This window comes from Podarcis melisellensis (assembly GCF_964234715.1).
Source record: "Podarcis melisellensis genome assembly, chromosome: 15".
NCBI lineage: Eukaryota > Metazoa > Chordata > Lepidosauria > Squamata > Lacertidae > Podarcis > Podarcis melisellensis.
Genome location: NC_138532.1, coordinates 38,088,663 through 38,116,415, shown reverse-complemented (window position 1 = coordinate 38,116,415; position 27,753 = coordinate 38,088,663). Strand labels below are relative to the sequence as shown.

General features: G+C 45.3%; 2 protein-coding genes across 6 annotated transcripts in view; one reads left to right on the top strand and one right to left on the bottom strand.

Moving 5' to 3' along the window:
• Window positions 1-10,365, bottom strand: part of ACACA (acetyl-CoA carboxylase alpha) — a 173,759-nt gene extending 163,394 nt beyond the window's left edge. For 4 of the 5 annotated variants that reach the window (XM_081890126.1, XM_081890128.1, XM_081890127.1 and 1 more), the window contains exons 1-2: window positions 9,910-10,365; window positions 492-538 (exon numbers count right to left, since the gene is read on the bottom strand). In XM_081890126.1, the coding sequence (XP_081746252.1) occupies window positions 492-538; window positions 9,910-10,034 (172 nt within the window). In that variant the 5' untranslated portion in view covers window positions 10,035-10,365. The remainder of the gene's footprint in view (window positions 1-491; window positions 539-9,909) is intronic. The other variant, XM_081890131.1, reaches the window with a different exon arrangement.
• Window positions 10,366-18,791: 8,426 nt separating this feature from the next.
• On the top strand, window positions 18,792-27,519 carry LOC309357958 (uncharacterized protein C17orf78). The gene is made up of 7 exons (XM_081890693.1): window positions 18,792-19,284; window positions 20,457-20,540; window positions 22,104-22,370; window positions 23,024-23,137; window positions 25,069-25,190; window positions 26,438-26,548; window positions 27,420-27,519. The coding sequence occupies exons 1-7, from the start codon at window positions 19,230-19,232 to the stop codon at window positions 27,429-27,431; spliced, it is 765 nt and encodes a 254-aa protein (XP_081746819.1). The 5' UTR covers window positions 18,792-19,229; the 3' UTR covers window positions 27,432-27,519.
• Window positions 27,520-27,753: the final 234 nt, after the last annotated feature.

Below are 27,753 nucleotides of genomic sequence, written 5' to 3'. Positions count from 1 at the left end.
GACGAAGGCTCCCCACTGCCCTGCAGAGGCTTCGCACGGCTCTTGTGGGAAGTGGGGGGAAAGGACAGAGCACGCGGCAGAGGTTAAAGCAGAGGTTGGATGGCCATCTGTCATGAATGATTTAGTTGAGATTCCTACATTGCAGGGGGTTGGACTAGGTGATCCTCAGGATCCCTTCAACTCTACAATTCTATGGTTACACACACACACACACACACACACACACACACAAATATTAGAGAATTTGTGATGTCCTAGGTACAGAATTTTGGTCATCTTGGTTTTTTAAAAACCAGGGTTGTACAACACAGTCCTGACAAAGTGCATCCATAATTCAAAAATAATAACAAGAATAATTTTCTTATTTGTACCCCGCACATTTGACTGGGTTGCCCCAGCCACTCTTGGCGACTTCCAACAGATATAAAAACATTACATACTAAAAAGCTTCCCTATACAAGTAACAGCAGCAAATAAAAGCAGGCGCTGACCTCTTGTGATCCTTGTTATTTGGTTCGTTATCCACTGCCAGAAGTAACTGAAAAGGAAGAGACACACAGAGAGAGGCAGGAAAATTAGAAGCAGCGGAAAGTCAGTCTGGAAGAACAGGAATGCACGGTGAAATCAAGAGCCTTTGCCAAAACAAAAAGCAACTGCAATAATTAGGCTAAGATCAGAAATGTCTCCATAGGAATTGACAGCTTGGAGGGAGGGCATCTGCTTTGCAGACAAAAGGTCCCAGGTTCAATCCCCACCATTTGCAGGTCAGACTGTAGAAGTCCTCTGCCTAAAACACTGGAGAGTTGCTGTGATTCGGAGGAGAGCAAAACTGGGCCAGGTGGGCAAAAATAGACTGATCTGGATCCGATATATTCTGCCTGGCCTTTGGTTTGGACTCAGTCTGACCCTTATGTTTCCCTCCCCTTATGGTTTTGATCAATGGGCTACTTTTAAAATAAGGCTGCATTTTAAATTGCATTTTAACCTGTATTTTAAATGGGGTTTTTTTTGTCTATTATGTTTTTATTGTAATTTTACTAGTATCGGCCGCCCTGAGCCTGGCTCTGGCTGGGGAGGGCGGGGTATAAATAAAGATTATTATTATTATTATTAGGGGAGGGAACACAACTCAGCGCTGCAGCACTTGCTTTGCACAAGAAGATTCTCAGGTGTGAACTCTGGCATCGCTGGTTAAAATGATTCAGTACCAGGTAATGGGGAAAGACCTGGATCACAAGTGGCAATGATGTGCCTTGTGGGCTTCCTAGCAGCAGCTGACTCACAGGACTGCTGCGAGGATAAGATGCGAAATGGAAGAATCATGGAGCAGCAGCTCAGAGAAGGGCTTTCTGCGGAACAGCATCTCTTTAGGGATGTGGCTGGAGCCCACTACAGTGTACCTCTGGTTACGTACTTAATTCGTTCCGGAGGACCGTTCTTAACCTGAAACTGTTCTTAACCTGAAGCACCACTTTAGCTAATGGGACCTCCTGCTGCTGCCGCGCCACCAGAGCACGATTTCTGTTCTCATCCTGAAGCAAAGTTCTTAACCCGAGGTACTATTTCTGGGTTAGCGGAGTCTGTAACCTGAAGCGTATGTAACCCCAGGTACCACTGTATCTGCACTTTCCATAACAAACTGAAGACATTTTTTCCTTCCAAAAAGCTTTCCCAGCTGGATGAATGGATGTCTGCCGCAGGTATGTACTGGGCATTGCTTTTAGATTAATATGCTTCTGTGTTATCCCTAGCTACTCTTCTACCGTTTTTGTCTGTATTGTATACATCACCTCAAGATGTGAGTGGAAGGCAATTAATAAATAATTATTAACAGTGGTAATAATAATTGATATTGGTTTTTTAAAAAATGAATATTTATTAGCATTTTCAAAAAACAACAACACATATAACAACAAAGACAAAAATAAACAAAAAAATACGAAAATCCAAAACTTAAAAATAGAAACAATTAAAAACACCTGAAAGTTCAAATACTTATTTTCTTTTAACTTGTTTCTCAGACCTCCTCACACCTCCCCTTCTTGTATTCCAACTTAAACTATTGGCTCAGCAAATCCTTAATTTACTTCTCCATTTTAACTTAATTTAATTTATTCTAACTTATTATTATTTTATTTTTCTTCTTTCTTCCATTTCCTCAATTTATACTTACAAACCTTATTTTCATTTAATTTAGCCATTTAAAAAAAGATCAATTTTAACTTAACCAAGTTTACACATCAATATTTATACCTCATTATTTTTTCTTAAACATTTTAAAATGTTTAAAATAATAATTGATATTGATTAAAATTCTTAATAGTAATGAATAATAGCGAGCTGCTGGGAGGAAAGGCGGTGGCAATGAGTAAGCAGCTCCCTGGAGGAAAAGAACATACAAAAATTTAAAGAACCTTACTCCTCTTCATCCAGGTAGTAACACTTCCTTTTCACAACTGTACGAGTGCAAATCCACAGATGAGCCAAGAGCTGCAGCAAGCACCAACATGTGCCTGTTGCCCAGCCGTGCCAGCAGAGCCTCCATCCTACACATGTTGCAGCCATACTCCGCCCACTTGTCAGCCATTGCGAGACACAAACCCACACCCAGAAAGGCCTCCTGATCCCACTCTGGGTCACCCACACGGCTCTGCTAAAGCCCTAAGCCGGGCTCCCACCCAAGGTCTTTCCCAAGACTTGCTGCCACAGTCCTATGAAGAGATCAGGTTTAGAATGCTTAAGCCAAGAGTGAGAGAACCTCAGGCCCTCGGCACCTCTCTATCTGGCCCTTGGGGTTTTCCCCAGATCACACCCTTCAGTGGCCCTGCTTGGCACCCAGAGTGTTTTTGCCTAGCTGGGATGGGTCTTTGAACTGGATGATTTATAGAGAATGGGGTGTAAGTGTGTGGTGGGGGGGGTAGAAAGGTAATTTTTACTGTGCCCGCTTTTACCTCTGGCATGTCCCTACCCCCAGGATTCTATGAGAGCACAGAGTGTAATACTGAGCAAAGAATTCAGCTGCCCAAGAATCTCAACTTACCAAATAAATAAATAAATGCAAGAATACTTCTAATCTTCATGGCTGCAAAGATGTTCTGCTACAAGTAGAACAGTAGCTCTGTGAGGGGAACAGGGGTCTCCTCACAGATTTCAAGACCCTTAAAAATTTACAGTTCCCATGATTCTTTGGTGGAAGCCATGATGTAATGATGATACAGTGGTACCTCAGGTTACATACGCTTCAGGTTACAGACTCCGCTAACCCAGGTTAAGAACTTTGCTTCAGGATGAGAAGAGAAATTGTGCGGTGGCAGCAGGAGGCCCCATTAGCTAAAGTGGTGCTTCGGTTAAGAACAGTTTCAGGTTAAGAAAGGACCTCCGGAACGAATTAAGTACTTAACCCGAGGCACCACTGTACTAAAGTAGTAGTGTATTGCTTTAATTGTATAGCACGGATGTGGACTGTGTCTCAAACTGCAATATATCATTATCTTCTGAGGCCCTTCTTCGTGTGCCTCCACCATGAGAGGTCCAGAGGGTGCCAACACAAGAACGTGCCTTTTCGGCAGCAGCTCCCCATTGGTGGAATACTCTCCCAAGGGAGGTTCAGCTGGCACCTTCGTTATACAGTGGTACCTCTGGTTAAGAACTTAATTCGTTCCGGAGGTCCATTCTTAACCTGAAACTGTTCTTAACCTGAGGTACCACTTTAGCTAATGGGGCCTCCCGCTGCTGCCGCTGCACGTTTTCTGTTCTCATCCTGAAGCAAAGTTCTTAACCCTATTTCAGGGTTAGCAGAGTCTGAACCTGAAGCGTCTGTAACCTGAAGCGTCTGTAACCCGAGGTACCACTGTACACCTTTAGGTGCCAGGCAAAAATGTTCTTCTTTAACCAGGCTTTTGTCTGATTGACATCCCTTTAAAAATGTGTTGGAGGGGGGGAGTATCGGGTTGTTTTTGTTTTTATTTTTACTATGTATTTTGTGTTTTTATATGATGGTTTTATGCTGCAACCGTCCTGAGACCTGCAGGTACAAGATGTCATAAATAGAAATAAGCCTACAGGCACGCCCCAGCCTTCACATCCCTTCCAGCAGGTATGATGCACAAAAGAGAAACTCCATACGGCAGATTGTGACACTTTAGGACTATTTTATTACCATGCTGATGGCTGCCCTATGTGGGTTGTCCTCCAAAGCGGGAAATATTTTGGACAAACTGAGCAAGACCAACGCAAATCCCTCAGCCCTCTATTTAATCATGTGTGGGTTTTTTAATCAGCGAGTGAAATATCAAGGCACACATCCAACCTGTTCAACCCCACATCCCAACTAAAGGATTGCACAGGCTAACGGGGATTACAACACACTGTGACGTAGCCAATATCACAACACCCATATTATTGACTTTAAGAACTGCGACAAAGTATCTCGCCTCCCTGCACCCACCCACTGAAGTACTTTTAATCTTTTCCCTCCCTTGGCTCAGAGCAAACCACCCATCCTAGAGTCACACGACAAGGAGAAACTCACACAATGCTCTGGAAAGCCAGCCTTCCCCAACATGGCGCCCTCTGTCTCTTTTGGAGTACAATTCTCATGAGCCAGCACAGGGCAACAGGCTGAGGGAAGGCTCTGTTAGTCCAAAAACAACTGGAGGGGCACATCTCCCCCACTCCTGAGTTCAATCCTCCTTTGCAGGGAAGTGCCAACCTATCAGGGTCAACTAGGGATGCTAAAGCCTGTGTGCATGTGCCATCTTGTATCGCAATCCAGAAAGCATGTGCAATGTTGTGCCTTGCAAGTCATTTGGATGGAAATCAAGGGAGTCAAGAGTGCCCCTTTGCAAAAGCAGTGATTGGCCAACCCTGCAAAGGAACTAGTGGGTGGAGATTTAAATGTCTGGTTCAATGCTCAGATAAGATTGAAGTTTCCGCTGCAACACACGCCTTCAGCGGGATAGCAAATACTGAACTTAGATGAAGGCAGGGCAGTCAGGTTTTAATCCTTTCTCCATTGCAACACATAGAACTACAGGTTAAATGTGCTTCAGGTTGAGCATTTTTAGGTTACGCTCCGCGGCGACCCAGAAGTAACAGAGCACGTTACTTCCAGGTTTCGCCACTCGTGCAGATGCACAAAATGATGTCGCACGCATGCGCGGAAGCGGCGAATCGTGACCCGCACACGCACAGATGTGCAGACGCGGGTTGCGTTTGCTTCAGGATGTGAATGGGGCTCCGGAATGGATCCTGTTCGCGTCCAGAGGTACCACTGTAAAGGTAAAGGGACCCCGACCGCTAGGTCCAGTCGCGGACAACTCTGGGGTTGCGGCACTCATCTCGCTTTATTGGCCAAGGGAGCCGGCGTACAGCTTCCGGGTCATGTGGCCAGCATGACTAAGCTGCTTCTGGCGAACCAGAGCAGCGCATGGAAACGCCGTTTACCTTCCTGCCAGAGTGGTACCTATTTATCTACTTGCACTTTGACGTGCTTTCGAACTGCTAGGTTGGTAGGAGCAGGGACCGAGCAATGGGAGCTCACCCTGTCGCGGGGATTCGAACCACCGACTTTCTAATCTGCAAGCCCTAGGCTCTGTGGTTTAACCCACAGTGCCACCCGAGAAAAGGAGGTTGAAAGAGAGCCAAGGTTTTAGGGCATCAGGTAAAACCACCACTGTGAGAAGGGTCTCAGCTCAGCAGTAGGACATCTATAGTGCATGCAAAAGATTCCAGGTTCCTAGTCTGAGATCTTAGAGCAGGCTTCCTCAACCTCGGCCCTCCAGATGTTTTGAGACTACAATTCCCATCATCCCTGACCACTGGTCTTGCTAGCTAGGGATCATGGGAGTTGTAGGCCAAAAACATCTGGAGGGCCGAGGTTGAGGAAGCCCGTCTTAGAGAGATGTTGCCACTCAGTGTAGACAATATTGAGCTACGTAGTCCAATGATCTAACTCTGCAAAAGGCAGCTTGCTCTGCTTCTATGAGAGGCCTTGGGGCTCAGTTTAGGAAGACTGGCTGGCTGGCACGCCAAGCAGAAGCACACCACAAACTGCAACGTTTTGTTGCTGTTCCCACTTGTTGCTATTCAATACAACATTTATTGCTAACTTTTAATGATGAATAACACTTTGTGTAGCTGAAGCGGGCTCTGCTGCTTGATAAGTTTATGCTGCAGTAAATTGCTTAGTCTGCTGCAGCAAGAACAGCCAAGAGTCTTGTGACACTATAAAGGCTTAACATTGCTACCTCTCTGGATTACCTGTGGTTCTTCCAGAAGAATGAAACTGTTCTTTGGAGACTTTAGAACTGCAGGACGTTTGTAGAAAGGAAGGAGCCAGTGACATAGATCAGTAGTTGACCGAACAACAATTATTAGAAAATTCTATGACCTTTTTCTTTTTTCTTTAAGTGTCAACATGCTTAACTCTGTTCAACTCCTCTAAGTTCAGGCTTTGATACTCACAGTTCTATTACAGATATGGTGACCAGGAACCCGGCGAATATTGGAGGTCACGGCTGGGGTGAGATCTGAATCTAAGACTTCCTGGCTCATAGCTCAAACACTTAACCCACAAAATATCCCAAGAGATGGTGGCTTTCTTAAGACTAACCCAGCAAGTTCACAGCTGAACTAGGCAAGGTCCACAGGGCTTCCTTACCCAAATCCAATAGCCCATTTGCTAACATCTACTAGATCTCACAGGCTGAAAATTACAAGAGGGTAGATTTTGGGTTGAACATTACAAACTGCATCTTGAAGATAAGAGCAGCTAAGCAGGGCGAGTGGGCTCTCTCCCTTCCTTGTTGCCTTCAAGGAGAGGCCATACAACCTCGAATCTGGATTTCCTGTTTCCTAACTGGGTTAGATTAGGAACCTGCCAAATCTATTATTTGAATCTATTGTGTGTCTGGGCCACTGGTCTTCAGGATGCAGGTCAGGACCATAGCTGTCAACTTTCAGATTTAGTTACAGATAGGTAGCTGTGTTGGTCTGCCATAGTCAAAACAAAAAAAATTCCTTCCAGTAGCACCTTAAAGACCAACTAGTTCTTGGTATGAGCTTTCGTGTGCATGCACTCTTCTTCAGATACACATGTATCTGAAGAAGTGTGCATGCACTTCTTCAGTGTATCTGAAGAAGTGTGCATGCACACGAAAGCTCATACCAAGAACTAACTTAGTTGGTCTTTAAGGTGCTACTGGAAGGAATTTTTTTTGTTTTAACTTTCAGATTTGAAAATAAGGGATCAGCAGCCTCAAAAATAAGCGATCAGCAGCTTCACCTGTCCCGGGGACAGTCTACAGGATATCTAACAATCCGGGAGAGCAGCGGGAAGCAGCGGGAAACGGCGCTGGAATAAGGGAATTTCCCACAAAAAAAGGGAAGGTTGACAGCTATGGTCAGGACCCACTCTCAAGTGTTGCAAGAGAAGAACTATTTTTCATGAAAATATACAGCATCCAAAATTTGTGATACAGGGCCCCCCTGTCCAGCAAAATGCATGCTTACACTAAAGGTGAGTCCCAAGTCTGAAAGCATATAAGGCAACTGTTCTAGCAGGCTTGAGATTTTAATCATGGGGACCAGCAGAAAACCCCAAACCTATTTAATCATTTTAAACACAGTAAGGATTACCTGACCTCAGGGCAGACCTTAATAAAAATAGCCAAAAGGGGGGGGGAGGGAGAGGTGGTCATTTCAAGCAAATTCACACGGAATATATGTACCCTGCAATCTTGTTCAGTGGGCAGATGCAGACCCCGGCCAGTCTGTCCCCATCATCACCATAGCCACACCGTTGTGCACCTACTCTGAACTTATTCTTATCATCATCCTCATTATTTATTATTATTATTATTATATATCAGCATTTAAAGCCCTCAACAAGTTAGGCCCCAAATACACACAACTCCAAACTTATGTTGAGGTTACATTCCAAGGCACCACACGTTTAAGTGAAATCGTGTATATTTGAAACCCATTGAAAAAGCCTGCAAACAACCCATCCTCGTTCCACCTTTTGTGAGTTTTTGACACATTATTGGATCACTTTTGTGTTCGATGCGATGCGCACGCATGTGGTCACAGACATCTCATGGGTACCTAAAACGGTGGCTGCCTGTATCTGAAAGAACATATCCTGCACTACAGACCCCTGCAGATGTTAAGACAGCTAGAGGGGGGTGCCTATTGGTATACAGGGGCTTAGAAGATGGCTTTCTCTGTGGGGGCTTCTAAGTTGTGGAATTATTATTATTTTGATTTCTTAGAAGGTCCCAGGATAGGTTACAACAATATCTGTTTTTAAGAAATACAATCAGAAGATGGGTGGTGGGGGGATATTTTTCCTTAAAAATCTCTCTCCAGTATCAAATGCCAGAGTTACAAAAGGAGTGGGGAACATCTTGGGGAAGGGCAATAGCCAGCGTTAGAAATTCGCCAGCTACCAAGTGCATTTTGCACCTGGCTATTGGGCACTTGGAACCAAGCGAATGTGCCCAGGTGCCCAGATGGCACCTGACGTCTCCACCATCTGGAGGTGCATGCAAGATCCTTGGATCTTGACTATTTTCACACACTAGCAACATATCCTGTAGAATTCTGTTATATTTTATCTGCACAAGCAGAATGCATTTCAGGAACCAAAAGGTTGTATTGAAAATAAGACTTTTGAGCCGTCTGACCCCAAAATGGCAACTAGGCATTCTGTTTTGGTGACTGTAACCTTGTTTTAAAGAGCCATTTGGCACCTAGCTTATATATCTGAATTTCTAACACTGGCCATAGCTCTGTGGATACAGCATGCGCTTTGCACACAAAGGTCCCAGGTTCAATCCCTGGCATCTCCAGGATGAACTGGGAATGTCCAGCATCTAAAACCATGAAGAACCTCTGCTAGTCAGTGTACACTAAGATAGGAAGCTCAGACAATTTGCTATGTTCCTATCGGTGGCCTTCCAGATGTTGGATTACAAATCATCCCTGACTGCTGGCCAGGCTGTTGGAGCTGATGGGAGTCGGGAGTCCACCAACATCTGGAAGAACAAAGGTTCCCCATCCCTGCTTAGAATAAACTGGAGATTTACTGCTTACAATAAATATATTGTGCTATCATCACAGTCCTCCTCCTTGCCCTAGTGGTTTCCTGCACTGGGAAATAATTCTTGCTGCTCCCTTCATTAGGGATCCCATCCGCATTCCACGGGGGGGGGGGGAGCATCTTATTTCCTCTCCCCTTCCACTCAATCCTCAGGAAGTAGCAATCTCCGTGAGAATTTTTAAAGCAGAACTGCTTAGGCGCCAGAGACCAAATCCTGGCAGACTGCTGTGTATGTGGCTGTGTACACACCATACATTTAAAGCATATTACATCCCCCACAAAGTATCCTGGGTACTGTAGTTTGTTAAGGGTGCTGGGCACTGTAGCTCTGTGAGGGTAACACCACAGTTCTCAGGGTCTGGGGAGGGGGCATAGCTGTCAACTTTTCCCTTTTCTTGCGAGGAATCCTATTCGGAATAAGGGAATTTCCCTTTAAAAAAGGGAAACGGTGACAGCTATGGGAGGGGGGTGAATGTGTACAGGGCAAATACTCAGGCACAGGCTGTGATTAAAAAGCACTTTCCCCTATCTCCTCGTTCATCAGGGAGCCGTCCTCCCCGCCCTCAAGATCTAGACCCCAAAACACCCCCAATACAGAGGACACACATGCAACAGTGACCCACTTCCTTGTGCACTCAAACCACGCAAGATGGACTAGGGCTGGAAACGAGGAGGAGACGGGGATGGTGCTGGGAAGGGAAAGAAAGAAACCAGGGTCTGACCTCCCGTTTCTTTCATTGTAAGGCTACCATGGCTGCACACTGGTACCCGACACCCAAAAGGGCTGCTGCCCACGTGGTGCTCACCTCCAGGTGCTCTCTGCGGAGAAAGAAGGGATGCCCCCGAAGCCTCCAGGCCCGGCGCAGCAGGCTGGCGGCGCTGCTCCTCCTGTTGCTGCTGCAGAAGAGATGGTTGGCAGGCACTCTCCCATTCAGGGCGAGAGTCTGCGTGGTGCCTGTGCGTGTAACACACCAGCCTAAAGCTCCTCCTCCTTCCCACTCAATGCCGGAGTCCCTCCCATCTCTTTGAAAGGAAGAGGGGGAGAGGGAAAAAAAGGATAATAATTTAAAACTCCTCCTTTATTCCCCCCCCCCTTCCTCCACTCCTTATTTTATTCTGATTTTTTCTCTCTCGTCTGTTTGTTTGCTGAAAGCAACATCAGACACCGGAGTGGTGTGATGGGAAGCCGGTTACTCCAGATCAATCACCTTTGACCCTCCATCCATCAGCCACTCGCTTGCCACCCACTTTCCCAGCCTCCGCGTCCCCTTGCAGCAGCAGCAAGCAAGAGCAAGCAAACGCGCCGCGCTCATTGGCCGCCCGCGCTCACACCAAGCCGTGGGGTGTCACCAATCAGAGACGCCCCGGGAGGAGTGGCCAATGAGGAGATGGCTGTGGCCTGAGCGGCCCTGGGAGCCCTCCCGTTGGCTCCCGGGACTCAGGTGGGAGGAGCCAGGAGCTTCGCAATTCCCATACTGTTACAGCAGCAGTTTCATAATAGACCGCTGGGCAGAGCGCGCGAGTTAACCCGCTGCAAACTGCAAGGGAGGCGATGCGCAGAGATTAATAAAGCAAGAGGAGGCAGACAACGGGGTGCCCCACCCTGAATGTGTGATTCTAGTTTACTTTGCTGGACTACAACTCCCATCAGCCCCAGCCAGCATAGCCAGTGGTCACTGGGAGTTGTAGTTCAGCAACGTCTGGAGAGCACCACGTTGGCTGCGGCTGCTGGAACAGAGCATCCACTTACCCGCCCAGAATTTGGGGGAATGGTTAGAGCCCACGTGATCATCCCATACAGTAGTACCTCGTGTTAAGTACTTAATTCGTTCCGGAGGTCCGTTCTTAACCTGAAACTGTTCTTAACCTGAAGCACCACTTTAGCTAATGGGGCCTCCTGCTGCTGCCGTGCTGCCGGAGCACAATTTCTAATCCTGAAGCAAAGTTCTTAACCCGAGGTACTATTTCTGGGTTAGCAGAGTCTGTAACCTGAAGCGTATGTGTTATGTACTGAATTGAATAGGATCCAAACTGCAGCAGTCTGATTGGTCCTAGAACAATAGGATCCAAAAGGCAGCAGTCTGATTGGTCCTAGAACAATAGGATTCATAATGCAGCAGTCTGATTGGTCTTAGAACAATGCAGCAGTATGATTGGTTGGCAGGAACCACCCAATCATGCTCCAGATAGAAGTGAATCCACAACCTGATTGGCTTACAGTAGAATTCCAGAATTAGCCAATCATGTGCAGCCCATTGTGTAAATAATGTATATAAAGCAGATACTTTGAGGGGACATTCATTCATTCCTCCTCACCACTATGAGCTGAATAAAGAGCATGAAATCACTTTGCGACTCTGAGTATATTTCAGTATGTAACCCGAGGTACCACTATATATGTGTGGAAGAGCCTTGCAGGATATCTGTAGCCTTCCTGGTATCATTTAGTTACTTAACATTGCAATTATTCTCCTCCTTTTCTCCAAAGTGGCGCATCCTCACGACAACCCTGTGAAGTAGGTTAGGATGAGAGGCTGTGAGCAGCCTACAGTCACCCAGCAGGGCTCATGGCTAAGAGGGATTTGGACCCTGGACCTCACAGGACTCCAACTCCCTTCATCCATGACTACGCTGGTTGCTGTGGCTGATGGGAGTCGGAGTCTGAACAACACCTGGAGAGGCCACAGGTTTCCGATCCTTGATGTACATGGTAAGTGACTAGCCAATGCATTATCATTTTAACCAAAGTGTGGGGACCCTTGGGCTCTCCAGATGCACTCAGTGTACAACTTCCCTCATCCCTGAGTGTTGGCCAGGCTGGCTGGGGCTGATGTTCTTGCCCAGCCCAGGAGGACCGCAGGACCCCCCAATTCCTGCATTGCCACATGGAGAAAGGATGTGCATAGCCGCTGAAGCATGCAGGAGGAGGTTTTGCTTTGGAAGTAGCTGCAGGTGGAAAAGGGCAAGGTTGTTCTGTATTTGGTTTAAGGGGTGTGTGTCATGTTACGGCCAGAATAGATTACCCCCACAAGAAGGGCATGATGACCTGTGGTTTGTCCTTAGGCTGGGCAGGAGCCCAGTAAACCGAGCCAATTAATATTACATAAAGCCTTCCATTAATTTCTCAGGTAATTAAGGAACATAGGAACCTGCCTTATATCAAAGCAGGTCCCTGGTCCCTCTACCCCAGTCTTGTCTGCACCAACCGGCAGCAGCTCTCCATGGTTTCAGACACGGAACTTTGCCAGTCCTAGCTGGAGATACTAGGGATTAAATCTAGGGCCTTCTGCATTCAGACCAAATGCTCTGCCCCTGAGCTATGACCGTCCCATAAACCAGTTTATGATGAATTTAAGGTTCATTCACACCCACACCATAACATTTAAAGCACATTTATAGCAGTTTAACAGTCATAGCTTCCCACAAAGAAACCTTGGAGCTGTAGTTCACCCCCTCACACAGCTACAATTCCCAGCACCCTTAAACTACGGTTCCCAGGATTCTTTGGGGGAAGCCATGTGCTTTAAATGTTTGTTGTGGGGGCAGGGAGCACTGTATTGTGAATGTAGCATGGGGAGAACTTTTATTTATTTATTTATTTATTTATTTATTTATTTATTTATTTAAAAATATATACTGTATTTTTCCATGTATAAGATGCCCCCATGTATAAGATGACCCCTATTTTTTTAACCCCAAAATTCGGAAAATGCACTATGCACTATCCATGTATAAGATGACCCCTTATTTTAAACTTCAAAAATTTAGGGAAAAATATAGTCTTATGCACGGAAAAATACGGTATATACTGCTTGATTAGGGAAAAACCCCTCAAAGCAGTTTAGAAGACTTCCTTGTTTATCAAGGAAATCAAGGAAAATTTACAGCTCTACTTTAAAACATACAAAATTTAAAATGCTGAAACTGATTTAAATTATCTCAACTTTCTAAGCATCTGGGTAGCCAAAATAAGGATGTTTTTAGCAGGCACTGAAGAGAGTAAAAGTGAAAGTACCTGCTGGATCTCTCTTGGGGGGGGGCAATTATTTTTTATTCATTTTCTAATTTATAAAACCAAATTTTAAAAGTGCCTGCTTAATCTCAATAGGCAGGGAGTTGCAAAGTGCAGGTGCTGCCACACTGAACCACCAAGTCCTTACGAAAGCAGAATGGGTATTATGGATATTATACAAGGTATTATGTGGCACCTGTAGTAATGCCAATTCCACCAATCAAAGCAGTCATGTGGGCACATGTTGGGTATTAGGGAGCTTTTGCCCTTAGCTGCACCCCACCCTGCTGCAGCCCCAACTCAGACTCTCACTACAATTTTTATTGAAAAGGAAGGGGGGGTTCCCATTCCTTTCAAAGGGAATCTGTCCACTCTTCAGAAATGAGACCGACCATGAAGCACATTTGATTTCCACATCCAAGGACTTCAGTCATCCAACACTGGATCCTTGCCAGTCCTGCTGGCTGGTATGCTGTGCCCACGGGATCAACTGTGCACGCCCAATTTCCTTCTGTGGCTGTGACAAGAGCGTGATCATCTTGCCAGATACCAACTGCTCCCGGCTGACAGCAGCTCTCCCCAAGGTCTCAGGCAAAGGTATTCTCCAGGCAGGCAGGCTCCCCTTACAGCCTTGAACCAGACGTACCAGGCTGTGAACTTGGGAGCATACACCATTCAAAGCGTGTTCTACCAGTGAGCTTTGCTTTATTTCAACAGAGAGATACCTGCTTGCTGCTTTGGGGTAACCCCCCCCCAACAAGGGATGGTTGTGTTAGATTAGTGTAAGACAAACAGCAAAGTCTTGTGACACCCGAAAGACTCATCGATTTAGGCTACATTCACCCCCCCACACACACATTTGAAGTACATTTAATGCATGCGGCTCCCCACAAAGAATCCTGGGAACTATAGTTTACCCTTTAAAGAGGTACAATTCCCAGGGTCCTTGGCAAGCAACAGTTCCCAGAATTTTTGGGGGGGGCAACACATGTGTTTTAAATGTACGGTATGTATGCAGCCTTCTTATGGTGTAAATGTCATGGACTAGAGAATGTGACAAAGACAAGTGACAAGGAACCTTGTTAGAACTTGTTAGATGCCAAATGGGATCTTTTGATAAAGGGTGATATATAAATTGAATAATAATACTACAACTACAACAACAAAAATTCAGTAGAACTATTAATAAAGAATAGGCCAAGAAGAAATCACTTGCATATAATGACCAGAGAGCCGAAGGATTGGGGGGCAGATTTCCAGAGGGGCAGCCATGTTAGTTTGTTGCAGCAAAAACTGCCCAGAGTGCAGTAGCACTTTAAAAACTAACGTATTTCTTATGGTTGTGAACCACAATCCATTTCATCAGATGCATAAAGAGTTATCATAAGTCCAAGAAAGCTTAGCTTTGTCTGCAAGGTGCCATGACGAGACTTGGAAAAACATTTCGTGTTTTTCAAGATAAAGCATCAGCTCCTAGGAACATTGGGAGCGGAGTCAGACTATTGATCCATCTAGCTCAGTATTGTCTACACTGACTGGAAGCAGCTCTCCTGGATTTCAGGAAGGAGTCTATCTCAGCCCTTTCTGGAGATGTGAAGAATTGATCCTGGGGTGGTCTGCATTCAAGCAGGTGTTTTATCACTAAGCTACAGACCTTTCCTTTGCGAAGCTCTTTTCCAGATAGCCTGTTATGAAACTCCCAATGGCAAGGTGCTTTTTTTTGGCCAAGCAGTGTTGGGGCAAAGAAAAGATTTATCCTTATGCAGCAATTTGATGCAATCTTTAAGCTGCTTAAAATAGCTTATTGTGGGCTTAGTTCTGCTGACTGATGTGAACAACTGGATTTCCAAGGACGGCCAGGCTCTCTTAACAGCTTATATATTCAGGTAGATCAGTGGTTCCCAAAGTGGGCAGTACTGCTCTCTGGGGAGCAATAGGATTACCTAGCAGGGTGCTAAGAGGGCAAAGGGGCTTTTCAAAGACCGCCAGACTTTGAAAAGCTGGTTTTCTTCTTTTTTGGCCATCACTCATAGCTGAGTAAAATTGTCTTCCATGAACACAGTCTTAGTGGTGTGTCCAGAGGTGACTGTGGGGGCCAATTCTGGACCCACACATCCTTCCACAGTGGGGGCATAGGTGGGAGTTGGTCATGGTGAGGGTTTGCCAAATGTTCATTTCTTCCTTTTGTCCTGAGTTTGAGTGTCTTCAAAATCCATGACACCTTTGGTAAAGGCTGCTCTTCAACTGCAGCGCTCACAGGCCAGTGTTTCCCAATTGTCAGTGCTTATAACTACATTTTTTTAGATTTGCCTTGAGAGAGTTTTTAAACCTCTTTTGTTGATCACCAGCATTACGCTTTCCATTTTTAAGTTTGGAATAGAGTAGTTGCTTTGGAAGACGATAATCAGGCATCCGAACAACGTGACCAGTCCAACGAAGTTGATGTTGAAGAATCATTGCTTTGACACAGGTGATATTTGCCTCTTCCAGTACCACTACCTCTGACACATGTGTCTAATCTCTCAATCTCTCTCTCATATGAACAGTAGCCATTAGCTAGAATTCCAGGGGTAGGAGAGTGAACAATGTTTTCATTTTTCAGAATGGCTTTCAAAATATAACATAATTCACTATTTCATGGCCTCATCAAAGTGAGTACAGTGGTACCTCAGGTTACAGACGCTTCAGGTTACAGACACTACAGGTTACAGACTCCGCTGACCCAGAAATAGTACCTTGGGTTAAGAACTTTATTTCAGGATGAGAACAGAAATCGCAGCGCTGCAGCGGCAGGAGGCCCCATTAGCTCAAGTGGTACCTCAGGTTAAGAACAGTTTCAGGTTAAGAACGGACCTCCAGAACGAATTAAGATCTTAACCCGAGGTACCACTGTATAGATTGAGCAAGACTCCATAAGATTATGTGAGACTACAATATCCTGGACTACATTATTTTCATCGGGGGGGGGGGGCTTTATGTAGCAATATGTCCTTTTATGTCAGCAACATGTTAATTGGTTACACTGCTGAAATTCATGTTGTGAAACATGCATCAAACTTTGATAGCAATTTCAAAATCCTACGAAGGAGCATCCGAACTGGGAAAGAGAAAGAGCTACAAAGTGGGATGGGCTCAATAATTTGCAGAAAGCAAACAAGGCAAGACAACATCACAGATTACGGTACATCTCTGTCCAGGGGTGCAAGTGTTTCCCCAGGGTTTTGGCTTCCTTTGAATTTGGTCACTGCAGAGTGAGACTTAAGGTCAGAGATTCACAACCTTTTAAAGCCTGTGGGCACATTTGGATTTTTGAGCGAGCATCATGAGCACAACTCCTCTGACCCCTTCTCTCCTTGCTCTCTCAAATCAGGCCCCATCATTACACACAGAAATAAAGCTCATATGAACACACTTCACTTTTCTAAAGAATCCGAGTAGAAGTCAGATCCAGTTGAAACAAGCTGAATCTAAATATTCTAATGTGCTTTAGAGGTAGAGTGTGCATGTTCTTCAGGAGTAGCCAGCAAGGCTTCAACATCAGTCAAATTCACCACCTCTAAGCAGTCATCCAGCTCAATCCCTAATCCAGTAACGGTCCATTTCTACCAAACTGGGTTTTCACAAAGCCGTTCTGTTCCAAAAATATATATCCAGCAACGCAGTTATCACAGCTGTTTCAGGAAAAAGAAGGCTAAGTTGCAAGCCAATCTCTATCACCACCTTGTGTTGACAAGGGGAAGAAGAAAGAATCCTTCAAACATCCTTTGAACAGGTGACTTTCAAACCAAGGGCTGCAAAAGAGACTGAAAGGCAGATATGCACCGTACATTTGAAGCACATTCAATAGACATTAAAAGCATATGGCTTCCCCCAAAGAATTCTGGGAATTGTGTTTTGTTATGGGTGCTGGGCAGCATGTCCATCTTTGCCCTGCCGCCTCTCCCGCCACCCCACTTCGCCAGTACCTGCAGCGGCAGGGTGCCAGTGGCTGCACCGCCTTGGGGGCTTCCTCCACCTGAGGCGGCTGCTTCACCCTGGTAATGGGAATTGTATCACTGTGAGGGTGTGCTTTAAATGTGCACTGAATATGCTTTAAATGTGTGCAGTGGTGAATCTACTCTGAAGTGTGATTTTTTTGCAAAACGAAGTTAGAAAGGCCCCAAGACAGCCTGTATACTCCTTAAAAACAAACAGAAGAATGCAAACATCGGAAGAAAAGGCTGTCAATAGTTTCTAGCTACGGTGGCTATGTTTTCCCTCCACAGTTGGAGGCAGTGTGCCTCTGAAGGCCAGGCTTCTGGGAACAGCAGGTGGGGAGAGTTGCTCTCGCACTCAGGTCCTGCTTTTAGGCTTCCCACTGAGCCAACTTGTTGGTCACCTCGAGAACAGCTGGCTGGACTAGACTGGCCCTGATCCAGCAGGGCTTTTTTATGGCTAGACTGGTCTTTTGGCTGATCCAACTTGGATGGCTTTATAACAGGATTAGACAAAAAACCAACTAGCCATGACAGCTGCAATCCATCTCTACTGTCCAAGGCAGTATGCCACTGAATACCAATTGCTGGGAATCACAAGTAGGGAGAGTGCTGTCACGTTCAGGTCCTGTTTGTGGGCTTCCCGGAAGAGACGTTTGGTTGACCACTGTGAGAACAGGATGCTGGACTAGTTGGGCCATTGCAAACCCTCAAACATTCCTCAGTTGAAAAGAGGGACATTTCTCACTCTCCCCTCCCAACTGACCCTCCTCGACTTCCAATTCCGCTCCGCAGAGCATTTCCAACAACAACAACAACAATAATAATTTATTTCTACCCTGCCCATCTGGCTGGGTTTCCCCAGCCACTCTAGGCAGCTTTCAACAGAACATTAAAAACAGAATAAAACTTCAAACATTAAAAACTTCCCTCAACAGGGCTGCCTTCAGATGTCTTCTAAAAATTGGATAGTTTATTTCCTTGATATCTGATGGGAGGGCATTCCACAGGGTGGGTGCCACTACCGAGTAGGCCCTCTGCCTGGTTCCCTGTAACCTCACTTCTCGCAGTGAGGGAACCGCCAGAAGGCCCTCAGCGCTGGACCTCAGTGTCCAAAAGGAGAATTCTGTCACCAGTACACCACTCCACCGTTCTGAGAAAACCGGGTAATCCCCTTTTCATTCCTCCCCCTTTCTTCCCACCCAGGGTGGCACTGCTCTCCTCTGCCTGCCCCTCAGAGCCAGCCGCTCATCATGCAAGGCTGGGCCTTGGCAGTGGCAGCCTCTCCTTCTCTCCAGCAGATGCTACAAGCTGCCCAAGGGAGGAGGCAGGCAGCAGTGGCCATGGAGAGGCCATGGAGAGGCCAGAGGATGCTCCCTCACAGCTGTAGCAGCCGCTCAGCACAAGTGCTGGTTCATCCTCCCCCCCGAGCTTGGCGGCAGTGGGGCTGGCAGGGAAAATAGGGACATTCCAGGATCAAATCAGAAGCCAATATGGCTTTCATTATTCTGGGACTGTGTCTGGAAAACAGGGACACTTGAAAGGTATGCCATTGACTTATGTCCTGCAAGCAAATCAGGATAAATGTTCAATAAACAGATTCTCTGGAAGTGTCCCAAATTCTAGAAGGCCACACAACAGAAGCAGCATAACCTATCCATTCTAGAACTGGATACAGCACAATGGAACAGAACAGAATTTTGGGCATAGGCATAGGTTAGGGTTTTTTTGTCCGTATATATACGGGCTGCGATCTCTAGAGGACTGAGTTCCTCCTGTTAATCTTTCATTTAATGCTTAAGAGAAACTTGTGGTCACTATGCTTATAATGGAAATTATTACCTAGAGCACATCATCTTGTGGCAATAAAAGATCTTAAAATGGAATAAACTGCTAAAATAAAGGAGGAAACAGGCAACACTGTCAGATGAATTAGTTTGCATTTTCTGATTTCAGGCATTTTAAATCAGGGCAATTGTGATCTTTTGGGGGAACAATATTAATTTTTTCCCAACTCTACCTAGCAATTTTACAGTCCCTTTTAAGAAGCAACTTCCACCTCAAACTGGCATGTGCATATAGAAGAAAAGAAAACAAGGAATTGGACAGTAAATCATGACCTAATTCTCATTCCAACATTATGGATATTATACTGTTGTTTAGTTTATCGCTGATGCAAGATTTTAGTCAGCAAGGTAAGCAGATCATTCTTTCTGTTAAAAAAAGGTTATTCTATATTCCAATAGGGACACAGGTGGCGCTGTGGGTTAAAGCCTCAGCGCCTAGGACTTGCTGATCGAAAGGTCGGTGGTTCGAATCCCTGCTGCGGGGTGCGCTCCTGCTGCTCGGTCCCAGCGCCTGCCAACCTAGCAGTTCGAAAGCACCTCCGGGTGCAAGTAGATAAATAGGGACCGCTTACCAGCGGGAAGGTAAACGGCGTTTCCGTGTGCAGCTCTGGCTCGCCAGAGCAGCGATGTCACACTGGCCATGTGACCCGGAAGTGTCTCCGGACAGCGCTGGCCCCTGGCCTCTTAAGTGAGATGGGCGCACAACCCCAGAGTCTGTCAAGACTGGCCCGTACGGGCAGGGGTACCTTTACCTTTTTATATTCCAATACAAAAGGTAAAGGAAGGAATCCAAACAAATTGTACAAGAAAAAAAATATAAATAGTGGGTTCAGTTTCTCGATGGAACATGCAGAATGAATTTAACTAATAAGAAAGTTTCACTGGACAAAATGGGACTTTTCCCAAGGTTGTGTGTCCAGAATTACAACCAGTGTGGAGTTGTGGTTAGAGTGTCAAAGTAGGACCATACAGCTTAACACACACATATCCCAAGCTCACAACAATATGTTCATAGAAACGTGAGTAAAACACATGTGGTGGTTGTTTCTTCTAGGGCACATTTGGGGGACCTTTGGCCCTCCAGATAATGCTGAACTACAACTCCTATCATCCCTAGCTTGCTGGTGCTGACAGGAATTGTAGTTCAGCAACATCTGGAGGGCCAAAGGAAAAAGCAGCTGCAGGAGCAGAGAACCCTTTCCCTAGCTGGTGCTTTTTCACTGATAACCACCCTCACCCCCATAAGACTTTCCCACTACAGGGTTCCAGGTGCAAGTTGCAGGCACACCCCAAAGGAGCCACCAGGAGGAGAGTTAAGCACACTCTACCTCTCCCTTCCCAGCTCTGTTTTTCCCTATAAGGGGGCCAAATTCAGGATAAAGAAACCTAGTTTGGAAGAGCAAAGGACCATTATAGACATTGTAGCAATGGGGAGACCTTTCTCAGCTAGGAACAAACAAATTGGAGAGGAATGTCCATCTACATAAGGCTGTTCATCCATTCTGCCCATTCCCTTTCAGGACTCCAGAACTATCACTGTTGCGTGCAAAGAATCCCTGAACTCCTTCCTAAAAGCACAAAAAGAATATCCATCATACTGAAAGGTAGGAGAGCTTCAGGAATGCCTTCTCCTCTGCAGAGGCCGCCAAAACCACTGAGATTTCTCAAGGAACCCTCTGTTTAAAGCAGAGATGGGGAGCCCATACAGCCTTCCAGGTGTTGTGGGACTCCCAGCTCCCATCAGCCCTTGCAGCCAGTGTGGCTGGCAAGCAGAGTAGGATGGTGAGAGCCATGGTCCAGCAATGTCATCTGTGGGAAGCCATAGGTCCCTCACTTTGGCTTCACAAAGAGGTTAATTCAGGTTGCTTCCTGATGACCTGGTTATTGAGCCTTCGTATTTGTTTGCACAAATTTTGCAGTGAGCATGTATAACATCATCTGTTTATTGAACATTCATTGCTTTGCATTCCACCACATACATCATCGAGGCAGGAGGCATTCTCAGCATTCTGCTCTCACAGCGACCACCCAGATGCCGACTGGAAACCTGCAAGAATGACATGAGTGCAACAGTGCTCTTCCCTCCTGCTGTTTCCAGCCAGCTACTAGAGGCAGAACATAGCCGTCATGGCTAGTACTCATTGATAATCCTCCATGAATTTGTCTAAATCCTCTTTGAAAGCTACACAGTTTGGTGGCTATTAGTGCCTCCTGTGGCAGCGAGTTCCACAGGTTAAGTATACACTGCTGTGAGTAGAAGTACTTTCTTTTGCCTCTCCTGAATCTTCCAACATTCAGCTTCTTTGGATGTCCCTGAGTTCCACTGCTATAAGAGATGCAGAAAGCTCTCTATCCATTTCTCCTACAAACCATGCATAATTTTATCAAGTCGCCTCTTGTTAGCTCAGTCGGTAGAATGTAAGACTCTTAATCTCAGGGTCACGGGTTTGAGCCCTGTTTTGGGTGGAAGGTTCCTGCATTGCAGGGGGTTGGACTAGATGGCACTTGTGGTCCCTTCCAACTCTACGATTCTCTTGTCTTTTCTCTAAACTAAAAAGACCCAAATGCTGCAACCTTTCCTATACTGTAGTTGCTTCATCCCCTTGATCATTTCAGTTGCCTTTTTCTGAACCTTCCTCAGCTCCACAATATCCTTTTTGAGGTGCAGTGAGCAGAAATGCACACGGTATTCCAAGCTGATTTCTATAGCACAGCAAGTCACACTGGACCTAACTAGATCTGGGGCCCAGAGATTCCCCACCCTTTGAGAGTGATCTCACATGTGAATCTGCCTCTTCTTTTAAGCAAGTGTGCAAAGGAGGAGGAGAAAGGAACGTGAGAAGGGCACAAACAAGCTGAAATACAAGGAAGGTGATATTTTGGAGGTGGCAAGGCATAGGCTGGAATGGTCTAAGGCTGGATCTAGACACATCAAAGAAGCATTTAAGTTAAGTGCTTTGTAAACTTTGTATGAGAAATCAGCTTGGCAAAAACGGAACTCCACAGCACCATCTGATGTTACAGTGTTATAATGCATATACAACACACATAAACACTTTTTCTTTGCCAATGTAGCTGAATCCTAAGACCAACTTATTAAATTCCTTTATCTTAAGTAACAACTGGTTTGGGGTTGTTGTTGTTGTTGTTACTTTGTCTTTCCACAGAAAGTGAAAACACATCTAGAGAGGAGTTGTCCAGAAATCACACTGTGGCTGCTTTGCAATGTTCTGGACCTCAAGGCACCATGCAAGTACACTTCATTGTTTCCGAAAAGATGTACAGAGGAAAACTAAAAGCTATGGATCTCTTCTATGGCCTGAAACAAATCGCAGATCCTGATGAGAGGGGCTGTGCTGCTAAATGCTGCTTGATATCGGCCGATCACAGAAAGAGCCTCCAGAGTCAGGCAGAAGCTAGTATTATGGGGAAAGGTAAGGAAAGGAAGGAGAGCTTGAGGGCCATGCATTGGGTTGTATTCCATGTCAGTTCAATTCAGAATAGACCCACTGAACTTAATAGACATCGGCCTGTTCATTTCAGTGGGCTCTCTCTGAGTAGAAGTTAGCTAGCTAAAACCCATTGTCCACTTTTGCTATCTTACCCTCTTCTATGACTCATCCCTGACATGAGTGGCAAACTTCAGGCCTGGGAGCTGAGTGTGGCCCTTTGGACCTCTGTATCTGGCCCCTGGAACTCCCCCAGGCCACGCCCCTCACTGGTCTTGCACTGCAGCCTGAGAATTGTGTGCCTGGCTGGAATATGTCATTGGATAATAATGCCTCTTGCTTGTCAGGAGAGAGGGCAGAGAAGGGGGTGTGAGTGTGTGTATAAACTAGCCTACTGTTAAAAGGTAATTGTTCCATTTTACCTCTGACCCTGCATGTGGCCCTCGTATGGTTGTTCAAAAGAGAATGTGGCCTTTGGGCTGAACAAATGGCACCTAGGTTTTTTTAACATATGTATAATGCTTGGGGGGGGAGGTGTTGACATCGGGGACATTGCAAGATGCAAGCATTCTTTTTCAACTTTTCTAATTTAACTCCCTGGCAGATAAACACAACCCAGATACAATTTCTGTTCACAGTGCTTCTGCCAGGGGTGTCGGATTGTTTCATCATCAGCAATCAAACTAATAATGAAAATTTTGCAAGAAGTTTGGAAAAGGCAAATGAAATCAGAATCAATGCAACATGTCAAGGTAATGTTTTTTTTTTCCAGTTTTGCATGCGTAAGAAGAATAATTAGCCGAAATAAATACTGCATATTTTGCTATATTGCAGGGACAGAAGTCAGGGGAACTTAAAATGTATTTAAAAAAAAAAAAAGCTTAGATCCCACCTTTTTTTGCATGACTTGAGGTGCACAATTCACCAAGGAGTTCTTCTGTGGATTGAAGGAATCCCATCTCAAAGCAGCTGACAGTCCTAGTGAAATTAACAAGCAACAGAACAATAGTTAGTGCAGATCATAGAATCAGAGAATTGTAGAGTTGGAAGGGACCCCAAGGGTCATCGAGTCCAAGCCCTACATTGCAGGAATCTCATCTAGATCATACATGACAGATGACCACCCAACTGTTTAAAAACCTCAAAGGAAGAAGACTCTACCACCTGTAGGGAGAGTCTGTTTCACCATCAGCTCTTACAGTCAGAAAGCTCTTCCTTATGTTTAGTTGGAATCTCCTTTCTTGTAACTTGAATCCCTTGGTTTGGATCCTGCCCTCTGGAGCAAAAGAAAACAAGCTTGCTCCATTCTCCATGTGGGAGTCCCTTACCTATTTGAAGATATATCCTCTTAAGTCTCCTCTTCAGAAGGCTAAACATAGCCAACTCCCTCAACCATTCCTCATAAAGCTCTGCACGTGTTCCAGCTTGTCAATATCCTTCTTAAATTGTGGTGCCCAGAACTGGACACAGCAAGTCCTCAGATTGCCAAATACTTAACAAGGAGGGAGTGTCAACAAATTACAAGATCTCTCATTACACTGTCAGCTACCTCCTCATTCTCAGTTTTGCCATTGTAGAACTCAATGAAGAGGAGGACTAAAAGTAGTATTACATGGCTCCGCCCATCATTAGCTCTGGCTCCACCTACTGTTAGTCTCCCTGCCTTCTGCCCCACCAGTCACTGTTGGTGTGCTGAAAGGTGGGAAAATACCACTCAGATTTTCCACCTCAGGCACCGAAATGTCTTGAGCAGGCTTCCTCAACCTCAGCCCTCCAGATGTTTTTGGCCTACAACTCCCATGATCCCTAGCTAGAAGGCCAGTGGTCAGGGATAATGGGAATTGTAGTCTCAAAACATATGGAGGGCCAAGGTTGAGGAAGCCTGGTCTTGAGACCACAGATGTGTTCGCATTAATGTTTACTCCACATCCAGTGGCTCCGTGTTACTTTTTGAAGCCACATTCACATGTTAGCCATGGTCCATATTGATCCTGCAGTTTCTTGACAAATACTGCTGTCCGGTGCGGTCCCCACCCCCACAGCCCTGATCCAGATTAAATCCGACTAGAAAACTTAATCCACCGTATCTGTGCTGTGAACATTTAAGACAGCCATTGCACATGCACAGATGAAAACATATGCTAGGCTTGCCATACGTCAGGAAAATTCCTGATGTGTCCTAGTTTCCAGGTGTAAAAACGGCGTCATGGAGGAATTTTGCTAAATCTGCAAAATTTCAGGGGGAAACCAGGATGTATGGCAATGTGATGGAAAAAGCAGTGGAAACAGCTCCAAAAATTTAAAATCACCATTTTGCGGGGGAGGTTTCCCCCCAAAAGCTTAACAATTTTGATGGGTTTCTTTTAAAAAAAGGTTTGCGGATGTGAAGAATTTTACTTTTTTAAATACGGCAACCCTAGCATATGTTTCATGAGTAGGCATTGGGGGGGGGGGTTGCAGGGGCAAGGAAGACAAAAAGGTCATGCATATTGGGTGAAAACATCCCCACCCCCTCTCTGATGTGAGCAAGAGTCTGCAAATGCATCTTGAAACGCAGCAAGGGGAACAACTGTGCTGCCTTTTAAAGTTGTAAATGTGAACATACCCTACAACACAGCTCCTATCTTTCATTATTACATTACCTCGCCTATTTTATGCTTCGTATTTCTCATTCTGTCCCCAGAAACAGATGAGATGGAGGACAGGAAAAAGATAGGTGTCTTCCTGAAAATAGCCATCTTGTGTGTCATGGTGCCCCTGATGTTCTTCTTTATGGTATTTGGTGTATGCGAAGTCCCCTGTCCTGTAAGTTTGCTTGTGCCGAATCACTGCACAATTTAAAATAAGTAAGCTGCTTTATATCGTGTCAGACTCTTGGTCGATCTAGCTCAGTGTTGTCTACACTGACTGGCAGCAGCTCTCCAGAGTTTCAGGCAGGGTTCTCTCCCGGCCCTTTCTGGAGATAGCAAGGATTGGACCTAGGGCCTTTTGCATGTAATGCGGATGCTTCACCATTGAACTAGGGCCTTTACCCATATTTGCAGAGGATTCAGTGTGAAGCAAATAGTGGTGAAATTTCATGTACTGGCTAGGATTGGGGGAGAAATTCAATTCATTCATTGCATTTAAAGATGAACCTACCTAATTTGCACTTTTCTAAACAATAAGCAAACCGAAACACAGCCATCCTTTGAAAGTTGCACTTCTCTGAATTTTGCAATAGTTATGCAGTCACGTAAAATGTGCAAAAATGCATAACGTGAGCATAAAATGCATATATTAGTAATAATAAATACACTGGGAAATTGCTTTGCAAAAATGTGTATAATAGGCAAAACTGCATACAAGTATGTGTGTATTGGGATAAATTTGCAATAAAATGCTAATCGATTTTCATGATAATTTTTGAAAAAACAAACAAACACTAATTAATGTGGAAATGTGGAGAACTGAACTCAAGACTGGAAAAATGAGAAACTGAAACCAAAATAGACAGATTCACCCAACCCTAGTTCTGGCCTGTCCAAGTCCCAAGGAAATTGATAGTGGTGGACAAGGCAGGCTTCTTTTGGGAGGGACTGTCAAAATGTGGCCTCAATACTTGTCATGACCCCAGAGTGCAGCAATGACTGGGACACTGAACCAGAGGAAGTGGACCGGGGGCACTCAGGATGAACAGTCACTAAACAGGCCATCTGGAAGCACACTGGTACCTGGTTTTGAGCCTAGTACTAGTGATTAGGAGCCAATGGAGATTGGGTCTGGTAGGCAGGAGGCTGACGAAACATGCTTCACAGCATTGCAATGCACAGGAGGCTAGTCCCTTAAGGCAAATGAGGCCTTGCCCCACCCACCTGAGCCTGCCCTCACCCACCTGCAGTCCCCACCTGCCATACCTTATTTATGACCAATATAGAGGGCAGCATTGACTGCCAAAACATCTGGAGGGCACCAGGTTGGTGAAGTCTGTCTTGAAGACATGGGGTTAGGCGGGGCTTTGTGATGGAGTTAGACCAGCCTAGCCATGCTGATTAAGTTTCTTCTTCACTCAGTGTTCCCTTCCTTGTTGGAGGCAACGTCTCTTCCCTACGCAAAAACATGAAGCAAAAGAGAAGAAAATGACGGAAGCCACAAATCCTGCAGCACACGGAATCCCCACCATGGTCTGTTTGTTTTTAACAATTCAGTCGTGCTTATTCCATTCAGCTAGACGAGACTTCCCTGGGCGTAGGAAGAGAGCCCTGCGTGATCAGGCTCATCTAGTCCAGCATCCTGCTCTCACAATGGTGCACCAGGTCCTCCAAAAGGAAGCCTACAACTTGGGCTTGAGGGCGGTAGCCCTCTCCCTACTTGTGATTCCTAGTAACTGGTATTCAGTGGAGGTAGAACATAGCCACTGTGGCTAGTAGCCGTCAAAAGCCGTATAGTCCATGGTTCTGGAACAAGTAGAACCCTGCCAGATCACACTTAAGACCAATCCAGCCATAAGAACTTAAGAAAGGTCTTCTTAAACCAGGCCAGTGGTACATCTGCACCAACCACCCCAACTCACAACCAGTCAAGAAGGTAGAATTTGCTGCCAGGTTCCTCCTCCTTTGTCTCAGGGTTGCCCTTGTTAGAACTCAAATGAGAGAAGGATGGAGACAAAATTAATTGGTTCTGTCTCTCCCTGTTATGGACTCTGTCTCCATCTACTGTTGGCCTTCCTTCTTTCTTTCCTACAGTGATGAACCAGATACCCATGGGAAGCCCACAAACTGGGTCTGAGAGCGACAGCCCATTCACCACTTGCAATTCCCAGCCCAATTCGTGTAACGCCCCTTTCAAAGTCATTCAAATTGGTGGCCATCTTTAAAAAAAAAAAAAAAAGCATGCAAGTTAATTACAGTATTGCACATGGAAGTAAAAGATTTGGAATTGCTTTTCCAGTCCTGCATTGAACTGACAAAATCCATCCCCATGTTAACAGTACTGTTTAATATGCAAAAGTTTGACTTGTTATATTATAAAGTAGATTTTTCATTTGTTTTCCAGGTAGAAGTTTAACATCAAGTCTCAACACCCCCAAAACATCTTAATTCAGGAGTGTTTAGGCATTGCTTCTGAAATAAGTGAAATAAAAGGTGTTTTCTCATTTACTGGGTTGTGTATGTGTGCGTGTGTGTGTGTGTTTAAAATTCTCAACATGATCTCAGAAATAGCAAATTCAAGCTACATCTCCCCCCCTTATGTACTCAAAATTTCTTTTTATTTGGGCTTAGGTGGGGCAGTGTTTCGTTTGTCTGAGTTATTGTTCATTTATGTGTTTATTTTTTATTTGTTGTAAGCATACAGTTGTCCAAGTATTTAATCACTTACACAAAACCTT

Coding starts and splice junctions, on each gene's coding strand:
- LOC309357958 (XM_081890693.1), top strand. CDS start 19,230: ATGGATATTATACTGTTGTTTAGTTTATCGCTGATGCAAGATTTTAGT. Junction 19,285..20,456: donor GCAAGATTTTAGTCAGCAAG/GTAAGCAGATCA, acceptor ATTCCCTTTCAG/GACTCCAGAACTATCACTGT. Junction 20,541..22,103: donor AATATCCATCATACTGAAAG/GTAGGAGAGCTT, acceptor GTCTTTCCACAG/AAAGTGAAAACACATCTAGA.